This window comes from Balearica regulorum, chromosome 5, assembly GCF_011004875.1.
Source record: "Balearica regulorum gibbericeps isolate bBalReg1 chromosome 5, bBalReg1.pri, whole genome shotgun sequence".
NCBI lineage: Eukaryota > Metazoa > Chordata > Aves > Gruiformes > Gruidae > Balearica > Balearica regulorum.
The window spans coordinates 43532853-43549038 of record NC_046188.1 but is presented as its reverse complement, the minus strand read 5'-3'; the positions used below and the strand labels follow the sequence as shown (position 1 = coordinate 43549038).

At 58.8% G+C, this 16186-nt stretch overlaps 1 protein-coding gene across 3 annotated transcripts in view; it reads right to left on the bottom strand.

The window, feature by feature from the left end:
- DGKZ (diacylglycerol kinase zeta) overlaps window positions 1-15626 on the bottom strand; it is a 45081-nt gene extending 29455 nt beyond the window's left edge. For 2 of the 3 annotated variants that reach the window (XM_075754539.1, XM_075754540.1), the window contains exon 1: window positions 15319-15626. In XM_075754539.1, coding sequence (XP_075610654.1) covers window positions 15319-15509 — 191 coding nt within the window. In that variant the 5' untranslated portion in view covers window positions 15510-15626. Of the gene's footprint in view, window positions 1-3636; window positions 3772-15318 lie in introns of those variants that run through there. The other variant, XM_075754538.1, reaches the window with a different exon arrangement.
- Between the last annotated feature and the right edge of the window lie 560 nt (window positions 15627-16186).

Below are 16186 nucleotides of genomic sequence, written 5' to 3'. Positions count from 1 at the left end.
TCACTGACCTCTCTTCTCCCTCAGGCTCCCTGGCCAGCCCTCTCAACATACCACGAAGGGCAACCAGCACAGATGAGGTCTGCAGAGGAAGGTCTCCCTGTGACGGCTGGGGAAGGGAGCACGCTGGTCAAGATGTCGTGCAGCCCTCAGGGCTTTGGTTAAAGTGAGGTGAGCAGTGATCAGCAAGTTCCCAAACTGTGCAGTTTGCTTCTACCCAAAATTTCCATTCCAGATGTAATCTCTCATATATACAAGAATAAAACAGAGTCAGAAGCTCCCCTGTGCTGGGTCCAGCATAAGCAAGGAGATGCGGCTCCCCACCCCGTAGGGAGGCTCCATCCAAACCACGACCCTTTCAAAGCATTGCAACGGGTGAAGCTGTGCTCACCTTCTATTTTAGGATTCATTCATTTGATCTACTGCAACAAGTGCCACCGCCCACACGGGCCAGAGCACCTCACTCCCAGGTTCCTGAGCTGCAAGAGCATGGCATTCCCAGGCTGTACTGTACAATCCTGTATTGTACAATCCTCAATTGTACTGTCACCCTCATAGTGCGGAGGAGGAGATTACTGCTGCAACCTTAAGGTTGCCCCTCCAGGCTGCAGAAGGCAGTTTCTGGTCCTTGCAGGGCATTCAGAAGGGACCAGGTCCCCACCTGTCTCTCAGTGAGCCCCACGGTTGATCCAGAGGACTTCACGCTTCCCTCCTAGTAAGAAAGCAAGGCAGGGGCTTAGAAACCAGCTGGTGGTCACATGCATGCAGCTGCAGAGGACCTCCTCCCAGCCTGAGGTCTCTGCATGTGCAGCCCCAGCACCCCTCTCTGCAGGGAGCTGTGCAGAGGCCCCTTCCAGGGCTGCTGGGCACGGACAGCGAGAGCAAGGCAGGCCTGGCAACATCTAAGGGCTTTGCTGACTTGCTCAGAAACCTGTCAGTGCTACTGGGCACTTTGGTTGACCAACCTGAAGGCCCCAGGACTGGATTGCTTCACCAGAGACAGGCAGCAACTTCAGTCTGGCCTCTCTGTACCCATCTTGCACACAGTCGAGCAACCTCCTGCTCCCATACATACACAGCTCTGCTCCACGGTGCCGCAGCAGGGCCAGCGCGTGGACCCGATGCAAATACCCTGACACACCCCAGCCACGAAAGGGTAATGGGATCCCTGCATGAGATGGCCAGAAGCAAAACTCGCCCACGGGGTTTATTTCAGGGGATGGGAATTTCAGGGCACACCCCAGGCTGGCAGTGACAGCTCAGCATCACCAGTTCAGCATCACTTCCGACTGCAGGTGCCCTGGGCGGATCACCACATCATCCACACCAGGGATGAGACATGGCCACTAACTTTAGTTAGTGCTCCACTAACAGAGTACTAACTCCGTTGGGACCTGGGGACACCACACGGAGGAGATGAAGCCTCTAAGGTGCCGCCTTTGAACGAGCAAGGCAAGGGAACGGATGCAGGGACAGGCACCAGCAGCTCCTTGCAGAGGTTTGTAGGCAAGGCAAAGAAACAAAACACCGTGGCTTTGCGGCTTGTCACAGGAAGCTTCTCCAAGGGGCAAAGCCAGCTGGAAGGAACTGCCCAAGGCCACCCAGTGACCTGACCGTGGTCTCCACCAATTGGCCCTGCCTTGACCAAGGCAAGGCAAAAGGGATCAGCCATCCCACCCTCCTGCCTGGCCCTTCCCAACAAAATGCTCTGAAGAGAGCATTCTCTGGGAGAACAGGGGCCAAGAGCAGAAGGGCCTGAGACTTTTTTATAGTTCCTAGTATAACCCCACATCCTTCTGGTGGCAGCTCCATGCTGCCTCTCCCCAAGCTCTGCATGACACCCTGGTGCCACCTGCCCTTCACTGGCTTCTCAGGGCAAACCTGAGATGTGCTTCAAGGCACATCTCCCAGACTAGCTCAGACCCTCCACTTACGCTTCATGAAGTCAAGAGTTTGCCAGCCCTAAGGCTCAGAGTAATGTTCCCATTACAACAATGTGATTTCCTTTCCAAAATCCATGGAAGACAGTGTTTTGTCTTAATTTAAACCAAAGCTGTCTCCTTGGAGGCTCCTGGGCTGACTCCGGGCGTTCATATCCCTTGACAACTTTCCACCATCATAACATTATGAAGTTTATTTGCCACTACAGTAAATAATCTGCCTCCCGGTTATCAAGAAACCTGACAGCCCTGATTTAAACAATCTGTCACTGTGTTTGGCTGGGGAGCCAAATGGCAAGACTGACGGCCTTGGGCAGCAAATTAATCTGGGATGAAATACAAAGGGTGAGCAACCACCACCAGAGCGCCGGGGCCACGGCAGAGCAGGGGTCGGGGGAGAGGCCGGCCATGCAGTTTCTATTTTGGTCCCACGAGCAGGACCAGCAACACTGCCTGGGAAGGACTTTGAGTTTCTTGTCTCTCTCTCAGCTCCCTTTGCAGAGTAACACACACGAAGCAAAGCCATGGGGGGCTCGGCAGAGTGCCCTGGCAGTTTTGGTGCCCAGTCCATGGTTTCTTTAGCAAATTCCCACCATTCTCCCCAAGGCTGGTCCCCTCCTTCAGTATGCACAGCTCTACGCCTCCTGTAGAGGAGGGACTCGAGGGACATGCTATTTAAAGGGAGGCTGGTCCCACAACCCAACTGTCTGATCCAAACTCCCTGAGCAGCCCCAGAATTTTCTCCCTGAGCACAAGGAAGACATCCCAGCACGGTGCCACCCTGGGCAGGGCAACACACAGTGTCTGCCCAAGGCACCAGCCCCTGGGAGGAGGCGATGAACCTGGCGTAAAGATACAGCTACAGTGTGGCAGATGTGGCACGCAGGCAGCGATTCCCAGGGCCGGGAAGTCTTTGGACTTCCCAAAGGCATGCAAAGACCTTTGCACCTCCCAAAGCAAAGCCAAGAGAGCCTCAGGTGCTCAGCTACAGGCACTGATAACAGAAAGATGGGAGCCACATGCCTCCCTCCAGAGAGGGATCAGGAAGGGCATCCCACTACCCCCAGCAGAAACAGGGCACCTCACTGCCACCGGCACCGGGGAGGTGCCAGGAGCCCACAAGTCTTCTCTAAACTATCTCAGGGCAAAGTGGCCGGGGTCCAGGGATCCCAGCGCAGCACAGGCTGGCTGCCCATGCCACTGTCCTCTGTCACCTGCAGTTTTCCCGCTGCCATCCCCATGCCACACAGGCTGGCAGAATGCAGCCAGTGCCATAACAGGCAGCACACCAGGTGGTTGGAAACACAACTCTGGCAGGTAAAACCCCTGCCCTCCTTCCAAAGAGGAAACAACAGCCAGGTGCCACCGAGTGCCATGGCAGCTGCGTTTCACAGAGCCCCCATCTCAGCCCCGGAGACTGCTTGTAGCCTTAGGAGCTCGCTCCAGCCTCCGGGAGCAAACATAGCTCAGCAGAAGCAAGGTCTCGGGGATGACACCGGGGTCTGCTTCCCCCTGTCTTTCCCCAGCGCAATGGGACCCGGTACCTGCTCAGACCATACCCACAAACTAAGGGCTGGCTCCCCCAGCCCCCTCCCATCCCCCACCCAGCACAAACAAAAGCAGCAAAACACAGGGGACAAGGAAAAAGAAGAAGAGGAGGAGAAGAGAAGGGGAGAGCATGGGGAAAAGCCCCCGTGACCTGATCCGGAGCGGCGCAGGGGTCCCTGCAGGTGCTGAGCGGGTGGCGGTGGCTGCGCAGCAGCGTCGGGCCAGCCCTCCCCAACCAAGTCCTAGTTTGGAGAGCGAGCGCTCGGCTTCTCCCTCCGCCTCCTCCCCGCTCTGCAAACCCTGACTGTGCTCGTTAAAATAACCAACTGCACTTCCTCTCCGAGCAGCCCCGAGGCCAGCTCGTCCCCAGCCAGAGGCGCACGCACCAGAGGGGGCCCAGAAAGAGACGGGTGTCGTCCCCCCCAGCACCCAGCTGCCCTCTGAGCACCCAACTGCAGCTAGGAGATGCCACCACTTCCCTCGGAGTGGCAAGAGGAAGATAAGGGGAGGAACCTGCTGAGGAGGCGATTCTCTGCCGCCTCCTTGGGACCTCGATAAAGATAAAGGGGTTTGCACGGCTGATGAGAGCCGAGCCACTTGCTACGGAGAGCCTGTGCTCATGCACAGGAGGAAACTTGCTCCTGAGTTACGGACAGTATCTGGTCCAGGCGGGCTCCACAAACGTCTCAGGAGCTTTTTACCTCCCCTTGTTGCTGCAAACCCCCCATGGGACTTCTCACAGCCTGGCTGGGGACTTCCCTGTCACACTTCGTTGCTATACGGGTCCCCCAGCCACCCCCAGGGACCTGCTCCTGGCCAAATACCACCTAGCTCCATTTTGGGGTCACGAAACCCATCTCCGCTTTGGCCTTTGCAGAGAGAGGAAGGGGGGGTCACGCCAAAGGCCAGCTTGCTGCACGATCCTCGCAAGGCGTTGAGTCACCAGCTATTGTTATTTCGGTCATTTACCCTGTGATGGGAGTCGATAGCCATGCACGCGGCCGTAGTGAGTCAGCGTGTGCAGCCGCAGCTGGGACCTCGTCCTTTCACACCCTGCCTTCTCCTGCCTGTCCCTTCCCCTTGCCTACATGTCACGGCTAAAATTAGACTGGGAGCTCTTCTCCTCTGTGTGCAGGAGCGTGCGTGTGTTTGGACCGTGCCCAGTGCTCCTTGGGGCCTGGAGAGAGACTGCAGTAAAATGATCATAACAAAACGTCACGGGAGGTTGCTGCCAGCACGGCAAAGGCGGCCAGCTGCCTTCTCCAACGGGTATCTTGAAAGCAGTTCACAGGAAACCATTAACCAGAGGGGAGCCAGGCCCAAAGGCTGAGCTACCACCACGACTGCCATCTCTGTCACAGCAGAAGGAACTGGTGGCCTTTGCAAAGTGGTGGGAAACAGGGGTGGGTGAGGACACGTGAGCAAACCTCTCCACTGCGAGAGCTGCTGCGGTGATTGCATTTGGCCCTTTTTTCACCGCACCAGTGGGGAAGGGGAGCTGGAGGTGCCCAGGGCAAGCAAGAGATGTTCACCCCTGCTCAGCCCTCTCTCCCCTCAAACCCAGCAGCTGCTGAAGGATGGAGGACTCTGCCTCTTTCCCTACACAGGATGCACGTCCTTAGAACTTCCCTTCCCAGTGCCAGGAAAGGGCCAGCTGGACTAGCAGTCGAGCAGGTCCCAGTGTCCTCGCAGCTCCAGGGCAGCCATGGTGCCAGCTGTGACCACAGGAGGAGGAGAGGCTGTGGAAAGGCCCCTAGGAACAGCCCTCAGTCCACCGCTGTTAAGACGCACTTACTGGGACAGGCAGGATGTTTTATCAAAGAGGAAATTAAAATCGTGCTATCACTAGCTGCCTATTCAGAGCAAAGAAGCCTGATAAGAGATATGTGCAGCTCCTCCCCGGCCCTATCTCCAGCTAAGGGAGCTTCTCTCCAACTGCCCCGTGCTCCACTTTCCCTGTCCCCAACAGTCTATGCACAGCAGATACCCTGCTGACACTGACTGCAGCTCCTCACCCCCACCACAGTCCCACCTCCCTCCTGGGCTGGCAGGACCCGGACTTGCAAATGGAAACAGCCCAGAGGGATGCCCAGCTGGCCCCCAAATCCCTTCCAAGTCAAGCAGATAAGTAAAAGACCAGGTCACTGGTTCTCCAAGTCCCTTTCCCTAGAGGCAGCAGGAGTGGGGAGCCCAAGAGCACCCTCCTCAAGCCAGCCAGGCAAACCTTCCTGCTGTCATTCTCCTCCTCCCCCAGTGACACCCTACAAACACGCACACAGGCGAATGGGAGGCACACAGGCGAACGGGAAGCGAGGGAGACCTTTGGTTCCCTGCTCTGCTGTTACAGGTTTCAGTCTGCTGTGTTAGAGCAGAAACCACCGCTCCAAGCCGAGAGGCTCCCCAGCCCCACGCGGCCCTGAGCAAGGCTTTCCAAGCGAGGAGACCCCGGTCCCACGCACCTGAAACCACACCACACGTGGCAGCCCCTGCAGGTGTCTGCAAGGGGGGGGAACTGCTAAGCATCCCTGAGAAACCTGGTTTCCCCCCCCCACACACACAAAGTCTGAGGCTAAGACAGGAAAGATACCTCCCACTTCTTTGTCCCAAGCCTTCATCATGACCCCGTGACTAAGCAAAGCACATGCGAACTTGCCACCCAAAAGGCATTTGTTGGTTTCACTGTGACCCTGTTACTGATTATCAAGTCTAATCTTTGGTTTCACTTTTTCACCTCATGGCAGTGAGCTACCAAGTCTTTTTCTTTCCCACCTCAAGTCAAAATTAAAGTAACCCCTTTTAGCAAGGTTAAATCTATCACTACTTGGTTTTGCTAAATGTCAGCTTGTCCCTCTGCTACAAATGGGAGGGCAGGAGAAGCTGATTTTTTTTCTCCTCCACCCTTTTTGTTCAAATGCCCTCAGCATATCTACTCTTACATTTTTCCTTTTCTTCTCTCATCCTAACATCACCATGTCTGCCAGCTTCTGCAGCCTCACCAGTGGGCTCTTTTCTCCCACCACCCTTTGGAGAGGCGATCCCAGGGAAAGAGACACTGCTGGTGCAGAGACTAGACCACTCTCTCCCTTCCCGGTACAGACTAACAGTTTACCGCAGACCAGTGGCTCAGGGCTGCCTCACTCAGCTCCCCAAGTTTCTCTGCTCCCACTCCCACAGGGTGACACCGGGTGCTCCAGAGACCACCAGAGCACGGGGAGCAACTCAGGTTCCAGGTGCAGAGGTTGGGTGGGTGCCACTGTGCAGCTCCAAGTGCTACCAGGATATGAAAGCCCGTGTAGTGATGAGCTGGCTAACAGCTGCCTTGGCTGGAGGTTTACCCCGAGCATCAGCCAGCCTGCGGCAGTGGCTGACAAGTTTAAGCCAGCAAGCTCACCGGCCACTTGACCCACAGCAGCACCAAAAGAGCTCCACACGGACGCTTTGCAAAGTCCTCCTTTGCAGAAGAGAGGAAAGAAAAACCAGGAGCGAGGAGAAGAGGCTGGTGACCCTGCAGAGGGGACATGCCACAACACCCTGCTGAAGCAAGCTCCAGAGAAAGGGCCGGAGCTGCACAGCAGAGCACTGAGCTCCAAAGAGCGACCATGCCCTCTGGTGTTCAACCCACAGCACTTTGGACCTCTCCAAACCCCATCCGCCTCCCCTGTGCAGAGCACCAACCAGCCACACTCTTCTCACCCCTAACACCTCCAACCACGGACTCCCAAGCAGCACTGGGACACAAGACTTTTGTGTCTACAAGGTCAGACAAGTTGGGGACCGAGCGGGGAAACTCAGAAAGACCCAGGACACCATGCAGATGGGGTGATACTCAGAGAAACCATTTAGCAGAAGCCAGGAAGCAGCAGTCCTCAGTGGGGGTCTTCCACGGTGGTGTTTCTGCGCAGCACTCACACCAGCACAGCCAAATCCTGACCAGGCTGATGTGCTGCTCCAAAGACCATACCGTAGGGAGCCTGGGAACAGGGCCTGGGACTTGTCCCTACCTCCACATTTCCTTGGGAGTTCTCATGAACCCCCAACACCATGGCTAGCCTAGGTATTGGCTCCCACACAGCAACTACGTCCCAGCAATCATGACTGCCTCCCGGGCCCTGGTTTCCCACCATGTCTGGCAGCCCCAGCCCGACTGAACTTCAGGCTGGGCTGCTTCAGCCATTTAGCTAAACCACCTTCTCAGCATTGTCATCTTAGGTCTTCAAAGCGTTCAGCATGCACAGGGTCTAGGGGCTATGGCCCTTATGCTTACAACAGCTAGGACATGGAGGAGGAAGACCTCAACTGACCTTCACCCCACACACTAGCAAAACGGGGGCTGCCATGTTAGCCGATGAAGTCCAGCAGCGAGCTGCCCTCTAGAACAAGGTTAGTGACACAGGCAGCAGGCAGGCAGCCAGGCTTTTGGTGGCCTTGGTTAGTGCAGACACAAGAGGGTGACATGGGGCAAGACGTGGGTGGGAGGGAGGAGAGCTCTTGAGCAGAAATGTTGCGGCAGCTGCTGGGACTGCACAGCCTGTGCAAGCCAATAAAAATGCCACATACTTATACACTGCCGGCCGGTGCTTTATCCTCCTGGATCCCCATTGGCCGGGCTGGCTGCCCTGGAGACAAAGGAAGACACCTTTGTGGGGCAGGTGGAGTCTAGGGACACAAAGAGAGCGGTCAGCAAGCCCTCCCCATAAACACACCTGGCTGCCCCGCTCACGGCACTGTCCTCCCCCTCCATAGCTTTGCTGCCCCGGCGCCATCCCTCCACCCCACACACTCTCCCCACAGGCTCAGCATTTGCAGACCCCAGGGGTGCCAGTCCAGAGCCACCTCCAGCCCGAGCCAGCTGGCTGCAAGAGCCTAAAGATGCCCAGACCCTGCACCTCCACAAGGTGCACGGCTCAGGGATGGGGCCAGGCTGGCACAGAGAAGAAGCCCTGCTTCCCTCCCCCCCTGCCAGCTCCTGGCAGCCTTCACCTCGACCACTGGGTCTGGGCATGGATTTGAATTTCAAATAAATCACGAAGGCGCTCGTGAAGCCTTGCACGGAGGAGCATTGTTTGGTCAGGGCAAGGCAGCTCACCTGCTCCCAACCCTCTGGCCCCTGCGCGGGCACCAAGCCCTAGGAGCCCCAACCCACCGCCAGTCAGGGGCCGGGGAGCAAAGCTCTTTGTGACCTGGTGCAGAGGGGAAGCGCCTTTCTTAGGGCTCCTCCGGCACCCACCCCCACCACATCTGCTTCCTCCATCGTTCAAACGACAAGAAAACTCGTGGGTGGATAACGCCATTGTTCGAGCCCAGGCGGGGGGGTCCTCACCAGCAGCCTCTGCTGGAGCATCTCCTGGCCCCAGGCCAACCCGTAGCCCAGCCAGGAGTCAGGCTGGGGAGCGGGGTGCCTCCGACCGTGCACCCCAGCAGCTCTCACAGGACAGGAGCCCTGCCGCCTCTTAATCCTGCCATCTGTCAGCCTCTGATGGGTGCAAAATCCCTGCAGAAAACATCCCCACCCCCTCGCCACATTTCAGCAGCTGCTGGGCACTTGCCGCCAGAGTGCCCCACGCCACGTCCCCTTGCGTGGTGACCTCGGGCTTGGGCAGTAAGAGGCTTAGCGCTGGATCCGAGCAGCTGCTGGCCAGGGCTGCGGCAGCAAGGCAGGACGAGATACAGATAATCTGATTGAGAGGGAACTTTCACACGGAGGGGCCGGCACGTGGCCGGCTGCACGGCCCCCTGCTCCCTCTCCAGGCTGGCTATGGGCCATGCCCAGAGGCTGGGAGCACAGCAAGAGGCACCAAGCTGTCTTAGGTACTTCTGCCTCATGACTCTCCATCCTTATCCTGCTGGTGAGCCCTGCCCCAGAGAGGAGGTGGGACCACCCCAACCAGCAGGCAGGAAGGAGTTCCCCCGCTCTCTGGCTCCGCACCTGGGCTGCCAACGGTAAGCAAGGGATGGGCTGTTCCGGCACCCACGTTTCCTGTGGGAGCCGAGCTGCGCCAAAACGAGGGGAAAACCCTCTGACACGAGCCTTTTCGTTAGCTCCCCTGACTTCCTGGGACAGACAGCCAGCAGGGCCACGTGACTTTCTGCAAAGCCACAGCGTGTTTTGGAGCCAAGACGGCTCCCGCCCGCAGAGAGCCGAGCTGCAGCTGGCGAGCAGGGGAAGGGAGATGGGGTGAACGGAGCCAGGGAATGGGCGAACACCGAGCTTTACCCTGCCAGTCCCGGGTGGGATTTTCACACCTCTCTGGCTGGAACTCCTCCCATGAGGCTGGGACCAGGCTGCGGTGTGGCACCCTGCAGTAATGCCAGCTCAGCCAAGCCGGCCGGCAGCAGCCCACGAGGCGCACTGAAGCGTCTCCCACTGACTCTGGGCACACAGAGGACAGGGCGGCAGTCAAAAGTGGGACTACCTCTGGCCAGACCTCTGTCTGCCCCCAGAGAGGAGCTTCCAATACCAGTACCACGTACCTACCGCCCCGCACCCACATCTTGGGCAGCATCCCCCAGTGCCCCAGAGACAGGTCCCCAGCTCCCACCGGTCGCTGCTGGCTGGGCAGGGCTCCTGTGAGATGGGGGATGCCTAGCTTATTTCTCCAAGCCCTGAACCACTGGGAAAGGCTGACAGCTGTGAGATGGACAAAGCTCAGGCAGGCTGTTCCCAGGCACAGAAGCAATGGCTGCAGGTAGAAACTGGAACTGGCAGCCTAACCCAGACAGCACAACCTGCCCCACAGGCAGGGCTGAGGCAGGAGGCCCATTAACTCCTACTGTCTGGGACAGCAGGGACTCAGAAGAGGTCCTCTGTTAGTCCCTGGTGCTGTGAGGAAGTTTCCCCTGGGGGCAGAGCTCTGGTTAACTACAAAGTTAACACCCCCAGGCACCAACCCCTAAACCACAGGCAGGAGGAGAACAGTGTTTAGTCTAACATATGCATGTGGCATGGACCTGAGGGCTCTATCCTCCCTGGGCACTGGCCTGGCCAACGCAGTCTCATTGCTTGCCTTGGCAGAGCTTCACCCTCCACTTGATGTCCTGATGGGGAGCAGAAGAAAGCCACCCAGCTCCCAAAAAGAGCCTGCAGCTGCTGCCGGGCCTGCAAGTTGCAACAGAAACATGGGGTATGACTTTTGTAATACTGGAGAGTAGGCCCAGGGAAAGCTCCTGGACTTGGGATCATGAAGACAGAGGCACTTATTCCCTCGGAGCCTCATGCCAGCTCAAGAACCAGCAGGACAGGTTTCCCCTATTTCCATGCCTCATCCATGTCCCTGAGTAGGTCCTGGGCCAGAGTCCCTACCTCTAAAAGTCCCTGTCAGAAGCAATTCACCTCCTCCCAGTCCTCGTTTCTTCTGGAAAGGATGGTTTATGGGCCCAAAGGTCAAGGAGCCTAAGCCTCATCCTGCAGCCCTAGCTCTGCTCCTCAGCTCAGCATCTCAAAGTCAGAACCCATTTACGGGAGCAAGCAAGCGAACGTGTGGCTGAAAGCTAACTGAAGAGCTTCAGCTCATGGAGTCACCCGGGAAAAAGAAACCAGAGCTCCACTGAGAGCAGAGCTAGAAGTTATATATAGAGGCTTTGTCAAGTCTCTGGGGAGACTGTCTGCTCCCCAGGCATGACACCACGATGAGAGAAGGAAATCCTACATTGCATCCCCCACTGCCTGCTGGAGCTCAGGTTGCCTTACACAAGAGCATCCCCCAAATCCCAGAGGGCTGGCCTCACCCAACGAGCATCTGCTCTTAGTCCCAAGAGGACCCATGCAATCAAACAGCCCCCAAACTCTCCCCCTTTGCAACACTTGTGGCTCTGCCTCTCCCCTCTCAACGCTGTTTCCTTGCGAAGACCCGTGCCCACTCCCAGTGCACCCCTATCCCTCTGCTGCCCTTGTCTCCTCCCATCATTTTTGTTCAAAGGAGGGAAGAGGTCCCTTGTCTTCCCTCCTCTCAGCCCCTCGAGGAGATTACAGGGTTTCCTGGAAGGGATGCTCCAACTCCAAAGCAGATTAGAGGTCCTACCACCTTCTCCAGTGCGGGTGCACAGTGCTGCGGCAGCCCCTGCTCTGATCTCGGGAGGGCAGCAGAGCCATTGGCAGATGCCTGGGACTGTAGAGACGAGGCAGGTGGCAGGCAGAGACTGTGCTAGGGAGGGCCCCAGCCTCCAGGAGCAGCCAGGCCTCCTGCACTCTGATCCTTCCCTGCCTCATCGGGAGGCTGCGTTGGCTGCCAACAGGCATGGCTGCTCAGCATGCCCAGCACTTGGATTTTTTTTTTTTTTTCCCCCGGCAAGATCAAAAGTCCCTGAGCCGCCCCATGGGAAGTCAGGCCCGGAACAGAGAGCACAGAGCAAACACAGCGGTGGGAACCGCTCTCCCAGCACATCCCACTGGCCCTGCAAACAAGCCCAGGTGTCGCTGCAGGGGACAGCTGGGGACTCCCACGGGTGTCGCTGGCCTGGGCCCAACTAATGCCACCCATCACCTGTGAGCTGGATGGGGAGCAGAGGGTGGAAGGTTTCAGAGCCAGAGGCGTGCAAAAGCTGCATGCGTGGAGGAGGAGGGAGATTGCTCAACAGCTAGCTGGCAGCAAGGTGCACTGTGAAAAAGCCTGTCCCGAGGTAAGCGCCACTCTCAGCCTGCCAGGATGCAGATCACGCACTTCAGGCTCCCCACCACCATCTGCCAGGGTACCTGGGCCTCACCCCACTGCACAGCCCCTCAACCGCACCAGTGGTGGGGAAAGCAAACCCAAAGCCCTGTGCCCCGGCTGGACCCGCTCACCAGCCAAGGGCCAGCAGGTTTGAGGACCCAGCAATGGGGATGATGGTCCCACCGGCACATCTCCCCCAGCTTTTACATGGGTGTAAGCATCAAGCTGCAAGAATGACGGTGACGAGTGACGTCCCAGAAAGACGTAGGTGGGTGCTCAGCTCAGTTTCTCGAGTGCCGTTTACCCACAGGCCGTGCCACCCACAGACCTTCCCCAAGGCTCGCACGCAGGCTCCAGCGCTGGGCCTGTCAAAGGACCATAGCCGAAAACTTGGTCCCACACTCTCTGCAGGGCAACTGCCCACCGGCTGCCCCAATGGCGGCTACGGTCCCTGCTTACACTGTCGTAAGCCATCACACATACCTCCTTGAAGGGGGATGTGTTAAAGATCCTAAAGCCCACAGGGAAGACCTATTTCAGCATCCCACCTCTCCAGCATGGGGGACAGCAAGAAAGAGGCTTTGCCCCAGCACTCGCACTCCCTTCCCACGTTCCCCCTGGAAAGGGTAAACCATGCTGCTCACTCGCAGCACAAGAAACAGGGCACCTCAGAATGAAATTTAATCCTAACTACCCATTATCTCATCAGCCCCAATCTCTTTATCAGCCCAATTAAAAGAATTACCCATCCGTGGCCCGGATGCACGTATTATGCACTTGTCTCTGTCAGCTCTGGAGCCAATTACTACACCCTCCTGTAAGGCAATTACAAGGTACAGAAATAAGCCCGCTTGCAAAACACAGGGGACTAACATACCATCGGAGGCCAAACCTCAGGGGCTTGCCCCTTTTTTTGCTTCAAATCCCCTTGGGGCTCACCTGCCCTGGGGACAAGACAGGCTTTCTTGCCATTTTGTGGACCTGTCCCTTGGCTGGCCGTGGTATGCCTCCTGGTGTAACTGTGGGCAAAGCCCAGCAGCACGTGGCCACCTCTCTCCTTGAGGCCAGGGCTCTCCAGAGACTCACTGCTGGTAGCAGGCAAGCTCCTGCCCATTGCCTAAGTTTCCTCTAGACCCACTTCCCAGCCACATATGCTCTGGCTAAAGCCCAGAATCCAAGGGGGTGCAAATTTCCTCACCGATGGCTGTTAGAAAGCATTTGAGGGGTACGTGCTCGCTGTACTTCTCGCCAAAAGAAAGTGCGGTAAAGCCTTCCCCCGCTATTCCCTCAGAGGAGATGGAACTTCACATCGCCCTCAGCTCCAATGCTCAGGTGGGCACAAATTTGGCAGTGTGCATCCAATTATCCTGCGCTGCTCCCTGCCGAGCCCACCTCCCACGGGCGCGTGTGGGAGCCTCTTCCTTCTCAGAAGCCCATGGGAATTTCTCCTCACTCCCCTGCAGCTCCAGGTGCTGCATTCATCACCCCCAGATGGAGGAAACCAGGTCCACCGTCAGCAGAAGAAGAGTGAGAGAAGCATGCATGCACCAAACAACCTGACAGGCATTTCCAGCCGGCCCAGTGGGTGTGCTGGCCCCCTCTAGCTCAGTGCCTCCTGCCCATCCCACTTTGCCTCTCCCCCACATGCCTATGCTGCAGAAGGTTGTTCACATGTGGAAAACTTCCCCTCCGTGTAGGCTCTCATATACTTTGCAGGAACGGCAGCCCCAACCCTTGGGAGCCAGAGAGAGATGCTATGCGTTATTAGGGACAGGCCAGAGACTGCCAGGAGTTCCACTGCCACCAGCTCTGAAACCACAGCAGAAGAGAGCACCACTCCATGGTGGGGTGACCTTGCAAAGCCGTCCACTACCAGCTCCAGCTTGGCTGTGGAGGTTGAAATTGGGGCCTTTCCCCTCCATCCAGCACCCATGACACCATTCGGGAGTACTGCATCCTGCTTCGGGCCCCCGCACCCCCGTATGCCAAAAATGCTGATGAGCATTTGAAAGTTCAGCAAAGGGACACCGAGATAGTTGGGGGTAGGAGCTATCAGATACAAGGAGAAGCTGAGATAACAGGGATGGTTTGGCCTGCAAAAGAGAAGGTTAAGGGGGAACATTATTACCATCTTCAGCTACCTAATGGGAAGGTACAGAGAAGATTGAGCCAGACGCTGCCCAGAGGTACACAGCAACAACATGAGACACAACAGGCACAGGCTGCAACAAGGGAAACTCTGAATAGGTATCAGGGAAAAAAAAATCCCCAGGAGCTGAAGCACGGGAGCAGGTGCCCAGGGAGGCTGTGCAGTCTCCATCCTGGTGACACTCAAAACTCAACATCAGCAGCCTGATTAAATTCAGCCCTGCTTTGAGACAGCAGGGCGGACCAGGTGACCTCCGGAGGTCCCTTCAGACCTCAGTTATTCAATGTTTTTACACACCTGCAGATGGCAGGGGCACCCCTTTGCTTACACAGGCCAAGAATCCCCCCAAACCCACGAGGTCAATAGCCAGGCTGCGGGAGGCACAAGGGGCCCGGCTGGCTGGGGGGAATGGGTGCAGCTGGGATCCCAGCAGGCAGCACAGGACCGGCACAGCCATTGCCCAGGTGTTGCAAGACTGCCGGTCTCGTAGCCGAAGCACAGGACGGGTGTGCGGGGATGGAGACAGGCGGTTCTGAGCGGGTGGAAACGAATCCTCCAGAGATGAGGTTCCGATTTTTCTGGAGAAGAAAGTGGGTGCAGCGAGGGCGATGCTTCCTAACTTCCCATTGCTCGTTTCAAGAGCTCAAAAGGAGGAAAACGCATTCTCATCCCCTCTCCATCCCCGCACCATATCCCGCATCCCTCGGCGGTTTCGCTCAGCTCAGCCACTTGCCGACTTTATGACCGGAGTCAGCCCCCTCCGTGGGGCCTGGTGCGGCGGGTTCGGGGTACGGCGGGCTGCTGACAGCTGCCCGGCGGCGGGAGGCTCCCCTCCGGCGGAGATGAGGCAGCGGCTCCGCAGCCTCCGTTCAGGATGCTCCAGCTGCCCGTGGCCAGCCCTTGCCCCGGGGGACTGGCCGCCTTCTCCGCCCCCCCCCCCCCCGGCCGCCAGGTGCCGGGGCGGCGGGGGGGAGGCGCTGCCCGGAGCCCGCCCGGCGGCACCCGCCGTCCCGCTGCCCGCTCGCCCAGTGCTCACCTGCGCCCGAAGAGCTTGAGGCCAGTGAAGCGCTTGTTGCTGTGCCGGCGGCCCAGCGGAGGCGGCGGCGCCGGACCCCGCTCGGGCTCGGCGCCGCCCGACGCCCCGGAGGAGGCGGCGGTGGCGGCGGAGGAGGAAGAAGAGGAGGCAGAGGGCGAGCCGCCGGGCGGCGGGGGCCGCGCCACCTCCATGGCCGGGCTCGGGGCTCGGCGGCGCCGCTACCGCCACCCCACGCCAGGGGAGGGGACGGGGGGCGGTGCGGCCGGAGGGGAGCTCCCGCCCCGCCGCGGCCGGCAGGAAGTGCGGCCGCGCACCGGCAGCCCCGCGGCCGCGCCGAGCCGCCAGCGCCCCCTGCCGCCGCACGGGCCGCGCGGTGAGCGGGGCCGGGGGCGCCCCGCGGCGGCAGCGGGCCGGGTCCCGTGGCCCGGCGCCCGGCGCTGCCGGCTCAGGAAGTCGAGTGTCAACTCCGCGCCCGCGCTCGGGAAGAGGCTCGGCGGCAGAAGCAGAGCCCCCCCCCCCGTCCTCCTCCGCCTCCCATTGTTCACCGCCGGACGGCGGGGACGGAGCCAACAGTCCCGCTGCCGCCACCACCCTCTCCGGGGACCGGGAGCCACCGCCGGCCTTGCTGCTGGGGCGGACGCTGCGACTCCCTGCCCGCTTTTTACCCAGCCCGGCGACCCGCCTGCCCCACTTGTCTTCCCCATCTCCCGGAGGACGGCCAGCTGGGCAGCCGGCTGGCTCGGAGGGCAGAGGCTGGCCTGCTCCACAGGGCTGGCAGGGCTGAGGCTGCCTTCAGCACGGAAGCGCTCTCCCCGCCTGGCAGGAGCGATGGGCAGCCCTCTTTTGTGTGGAAAATGAGCTGGCCTTG